We start from the raw sequence: 6,272 nt of genomic DNA, 5'->3' as shown, positions 1-6,272 counted from the left end.
TTTCACAACGGATGATACAAACTAATCTGATTCTTTTTTCCACACACATGGCCTGTTCTCTGTTGAACTGCCGTTAATGAGAAAACAAAACGGGAGTGAGTTTAAGAGCAAGGCCGGAATGTGGAGAGTAAAGTGGAAACAATGACAGATTCACTGCTTCATTCAGTGGACAAACAACAATTACAGAATGGCTTCCCCATGCATATATGTTGAAGCATTAACTTTCACGTGGACCATCCTGTTGGTTTTAGAGATTGAAAGCCCTTTTATTCCACACATCTTGTTATCCGCTTGTAAACCTGCTAGAAGTTCTGAGGAGCTTTGCTTGAAAAGCGAGGCCGACAGAACAATGATATAAGGAATGATCTGCCTATTGTGTAATTTTGCCATAGAAAGATATGCAGTATTGTTCAAAACTGATAGGCATAACCTGTGCAAATATAAGAACTCAAAAAGCCAGGTTTGCATGTTGCATGGTCAATTAATTTAAATACGCTTTTTTGTAAGGTTTTTATTTTATTTTACTTAATTAATTATTTGAGGACTTGTTTTGAGTGAAAATTTGAAATTATAAGAACATTCCTAATTGCTTGTACTATACTACAATCAGTGGATTACATAATCTAATTATAACTGACACCTCTTGCAGCTCTCCTTAGTAAATAAGATGTCCTAATTTAGCTGCAGTACACATGGTTATAACATCAGTTTTCAAGGAGTATGCTTTGACTCTTTTTGGCTTAATTTCTATATTTACTTTAAAGTAATAAAATATAAAACATTTTGGCTAATGTCTTTATCAGTGTTATAGTATATTGTAGCTCCACCTCAAGGATTGTTCTAATAAAACATTCTTTGCTCGGAACAGAGAATTGTAAATTCACTATCAGTTTAAACACAATTTAATGAACAGTAAAGGACATTTCTACAGTAAAGTTCCTTAGTTAACTACAGACCGATAAATACGACTAACTTCAAATTAACTGCAGTAACCAAGTAGCGAAAGGATTTTTTTTTCACAGCAGGTGACTCATGATTGAATAACAAGATTGCTGAGGTTGCACTTGTGTTTAGGAAGTGCCATAAAACCAAGTCCAAACAAACTTCCTTTAACCCTGTGGCCCTCATGGCTATTTAAACTGCCAAGCAGGAATCCCTATTGACAATTCTAAGATTTTCTTTAATTCAACAGTTTACATGGTAGACTGGAAAGTACAAAACATCAGCCTTGAATGTTAAAAAAAAAACATCTATTTATTTTAAGGTTTACATTTCCAAGGGTTTTCCTGTCATTAAATAAACAGATGGCTTCAGTTTATGTTTTTGTATTTTATAACTTGCTTCAAACTAGTTTTCTCATTCATTTTAGTCTTGAATAGGTGCTTTTTTGGAGTCCTCATTGTCCATTCAGTTTACATATTTCTGTGCATGGGGACCTGACGAAGATCCAGAGCCATCTAATCTGCAGCTGTATGTTGCCAGCAATAAAAATGCTGTCTGTGCACTAGATGGTGCTGCCTCTTTTACTTAAACAACTGAGAATGAAAGGCAGTAAAAGAAAATGTTTGAACAGTGACATTATACAATTTGAGTTTAAAACAATAAATTATTTCTCATCTCTGTAGTGACAGACAGGCTAATATACTTCCATTCAAAATCACCTTGAAAAGTAGGCCACCCAAAGAAAGAAAAAAATACCGTTTCAGAGTCATGCTCATGTTAGAAATGAGTCAAAAAATGTTGCATTTCCTCTTTTGTATCCATTTAAGCAATATGCATAAAAGAAAAGCGCTGCTGACTGGCTACTGTTATCTGTTGCAGCTTACTGTTGCTTTGGTACATGCTGGGAAGCAGCTGAGTTTGGCTTGCTTTGCAGGAGTCGCCCAGTTACAGTGCATTGTGTTGTGTGAATACCATGGAGAAGGTGGAGCAAACAGTCCTGCCAACACAATGCTCCCTTTGGACAGAACAGCAGTGTGGTCAAAACAGCTTTTATGAAAAGTAATTTGGCCGCCCAGAAGTAAGGTAGAAAATGTCAACTAAGACTAAAAGAAGTATAACATGTTACAGTAGTATAGTATAGCTTAAAAATAATTGTGTCCAAATCCAAAAGCACGTGTTAGTCTTATAATGAGAAAGTCTAGCATACTGAATAAAAAGTAAACACCCAAACTTTGAGAAATGTGTAAAATGGACTTCAGCAATGTATTAAAATAGTTTTGGATGAATAGGTTATTATAAGTTATTGGCACCTAATAACATCAGTTATTTTTGCAGTACGGTAGCAGCCCTTAAGATCAGCCTTTGCTCAAGGTGTTTCAGGTGTGCTGTCTTACCCACCCTTACTATTCAGTTTTTATATAACACTGAATACATGTCAGGAAAGCCATGTGTATAACAAGGGTCAAGTAAGGGATAACCTATTCTCTCCACATGCCAGGTGGTCTTGCTGACAGTGTGTGGAAAACAGACTGCCTGTACTGTTTCATCCTATTGAAGCTTCCACACAACCAGTTTTTCTTTTTTAAATCTTTATTTGGTCTTTGTGACTTCTGGATCCGAAGCTGATAAAATTCAAATATATGCTTTTTTGACACAACTGTGCCACAAACTATTTAGCCTAGTGTATATATGGCACTATTGGTTAGCACACATAACTAAATCCAGCACTACTGAATACAATAAAGGTCACACCAAATTGAAAAAGTGTTCCTTTTCTTTTAAGTTTTTTTAGCTAGAGGCATAAGGAAATATTAATACGAATAAATTCAAATATAATCAGATCCTTTTTATAAATGTTGACACAGTATTATTTATATCCCATAAATACGTTCTTGACTGAAATGTATCCCTGGAGTCTGGCTCTCAGTCAGTTCTATTCATATTTACAGTATGTATATAGCAAACGAAGCCAAGGATAATCTTTAACAAAAATATATCTTATTTATTTGTATCTGCATACTCCCTTTTGCAATCAGAAAAGCAAATTAAGAATTATTTTATTAAATAACTCCATATCATTCTATTTGTAAGGCATTAAAAATGCATGTTTGTGTGGATGGACAGAAGACATTATATTTGAACAGCTAAGTACTTGAAACCAATAAAGAATAAAAAACATGACATGTCTACATTCTTTAATTTCAATCTGTGCAATTAATTAATAAACACCATAAATATTACACTTTTTGTGAAACCTGCAACGAGACAGAACCTTTGCTGGCTTGCTACAAACTATTCACTTATTATTACTCCATTAGAGTTTCTAAACATTTACTGCTGTCTATTTATGTTTTTATTCCCCCCAAAGAGCAGTACATGCTAATTTGAGAGCATATGCTTTGGAAATATGCTCTTTGCCTCATTTTTCACTTATTTGCCTCCTTTTTATTATTAGTCATTGAGCAGGCACCTTTAACCAAAGCGACTTAGAGACTAGTGAACTATGCATCACAACTGCTGCTGCAGAGTCACTTACAATAGGACCTCGGTCTTACATCTCCAAAGGACAAAGCACTTGCTCAGGGTCACACACAATAAGCCAATGGCTTAGCTGGGACTGAACCAGGAACCTCCTGGTAACAAGCCCCCCTTTTCAACTATGAATTGTCTGACTACAGCCTGGCTAATGTAAATAAATAAGACACCTTAGGTCACTGAAGATACACAAACATCTAGTTAAATATTGATGTAGCAGTCAATTACAACCACCACAGAAAGCATGGCCCTGTTTTGCCCTTCTGTTACTAAATGTTCAGAAATCTGCACCTCTAGAACAGTTTCCTTCACCACTGTTTTAGAATCTATTTAAATATTTTGGAAAATGACTTTGTGGCAAAGCCAAAGGTGTCAGAACCTGACTGCAATACAACACTGAGTGAAAAGACCATCAGACACACTGTTAATATCATCTAAGTCAAAACACCTGCAAGGGATGGAATTGGTATTGGTACTGGCTTAAGAAAATATTTGACTACCTGCCTTCATATGTATGGCCTATTGATTTACGGGTATTCTGCCAGGTTTGTTTCAAACCTGCCACTTATCTGAAAAAAGTATATGCTTTTTTTTGTGTGTGTGTGTGTACTGTTGTACATTAACACTTCAATCGTTCCTATCAAAAAAACCAAAATAATAATAATGCTCCTGTAAAACACAACCATACAGTGCGGGGCAGTCCCAGCTGCATACTGTAAGAGCCAGCGGCACCAGTCACAACTGCTTGCCCTAAAAATAACATGTGTAATAAGACACTTAAGTGTACAGTTACAGAATTTATAATGATCACATTAGTTTCGTCTAGATACAGTATCTAGAGTCTTTTAAAAAAAGTTTTAGGGGGAAAAACGATAACGGTAATTAACAGTTCAACAGTATGTGTGTACAAGTACTGTATTATATTATTTACGTACAATATGGTCAATAAGTTGGATGAAGTCCTTATTGACTTAAATACTGTATATCCCAAAACATTATAGGCAGTTAATTTCTTTCTCACGTACCCGATTTGTCAATGTAACTACTAAAAATGCAGTAAAAAAGCACAAACCACATTTGTAGGCAAACCCTAAATCCAAAACGAGTAAAACCCTTCATTGCTCTGTTGTGGGCTTCCATGTTCACCTAGGACTGTGTTACATGTCTGTTTACCAACATTGCTGCGGGCTGGTCTAACAGAAAAGAAAAAAAAAAAAAGTCACTAATCTACTGCAAACGCTATTTGGAATGTTGCATGGAAAATACTTTAATTACTTTTTTTCTACTGCGACATAATTTTAGGCATTCGAAATTCCTAACGACAATTTAATTTGTCTAGGTATTGTTTATATCTTATCCTTGACTATTAATATACACCGTAAAATAATTAATTTGCAAGACAGAAAAAGAAACGAAACAAAATACACAACAACAAGAAGAACCAAACAGTTTATACGACCATAATCGGTTTGTGGTTCCAGCGCTGGCAATATATGCGTCACTCTCAACTTACTTCCAGATGAATAAAGGGGAAACATGTCTATCTTGTAAACCTCCTTAGCATAATACTCTTCCTCGCTCCTTTCCCTTTCGCAAGTCGCAGCCCTCTCGTTGGCTTTCTCCAGCAACAGGTCCCTGGTGCTGTTATAGATGGCGACAACCTCCTGTGACACTTCCTCGGGATCAGGGTAGTGTTCAGGTGGGCTAGAGAGCTTCAATTTGCTCAGGATCTGCCCCCTTATTGCCTCGATCCGCTTCTTCATGAACTGGTCCATATCCAGGGTACTGCAGGTAGACAGGCTGATAGCCACCGTGGCTAAATCCAGCGTTAGAAAAATGCTCAAAATATAGTAGTTCATCTTTAAAACTAACGTTTAACCCTTGTGCTTTCAAACGGTGACCGAAGCGCCTGTATATCAGTAATGGTATGACAATATATATATATAAAAAGTATGTCACCCGCTACATAAATATACATACATGGGTTATAAAGAGATCAATGTTCTATATTTTCCATCAGTTTAAAACACCGTTGTTTATTTATATTCCATTGAATTAACGCATTTACAAAATAGCTTCCTAAAACCGTAGTCCAAATAGTTTGACAAATTTGCTGTCAGCGCTCAAAAAAATTAATGCCAAAATAAATACTAATAAAAAGGAATATTGCAAGTAGGTGCTGTACTGTTTTCAACAGCAAATGTAAACGTACTCCACTGCGGCAGATCCGACGGGTACCTTGCAGGCTGCACACACCTCCACTGCATCAAGTTTTGTGAAAAAAAAAGAAAGTTTCAGTCTCTGTCCTCCACCTCTCACAATTCCGTCTTTCAAACTTTGCAGTCAGACTGTCCCCATTTGCTATACATGCAGACAACGTATTGCCTCTTTGGTCCGTTAGTTTTCTTCAGAATTGTTTAAAATGTATAAACCTGACCCTTTTCTTCAGCTCAACTTCAGACCTTTATTACTCTCATCTGTCCCCCCTGTTCCTCTCTGAGATTATTTCTAGACCAAAAGAAACTTTGCTAGCAGATAACATCACGGTCTAGCAAGGGCAGGGGAGTGAGATTTATAAGGACTCCCTTTACCACGTGCTTGCCTCCAACCAAGTGACGTTGCGTTCCACATTCAGATTGAGGATTCCTCAGTTTGTTACCGGATTGTTTATTAATATTACAGGGTGCCAGGGAAAACTAAGGCTACAAAGGGAGCTGTAACCGGGTCCTAGTGCCTGAAACGTATTCCCATTTCATACAAAGTTGTGTTTCTCTTGTTTGAACATTCGAGTTCCT

At 36.6% G+C, this 6,272-nt stretch overlaps 1 protein-coding gene across 1 annotated transcript in view; it reads right to left on the bottom strand.

The window, feature by feature from the left end:
* Positions 1-6,034, bottom strand: part of LOC121315977 (transforming growth factor beta-2 proprotein-like) — a 40,415-nt gene extending 34,381 nt beyond the window's left edge. Inside the window, exon 1 of the mRNA XM_041250632.1 lies at positions 4,991-6,034. Coding sequence (XP_041106566.1) covers positions 4,991-5,336 — 346 coding nt within the window. The 5' untranslated portion in view covers positions 5,337-6,034. The remainder of the gene's footprint in view (positions 1-4,990) is intronic.
* Positions 6,035-6,272: the final 238 nt, after the last annotated feature.

The sequence above is a fragment of the Polyodon spathula genome, chromosome 5 (genome assembly GCF_017654505.1).
Source record: "Polyodon spathula isolate WHYD16114869_AA chromosome 5, ASM1765450v1, whole genome shotgun sequence".
In the NCBI taxonomy this organism is placed as follows: domain Eukaryota; kingdom Metazoa; phylum Chordata; class Actinopteri; order Acipenseriformes; family Polyodontidae; genus Polyodon; species Polyodon spathula.
The sequence above is the reverse complement of the archived record's forward strand: the minus strand, read 5'-3'. Positions and strand labels throughout refer to the sequence as shown.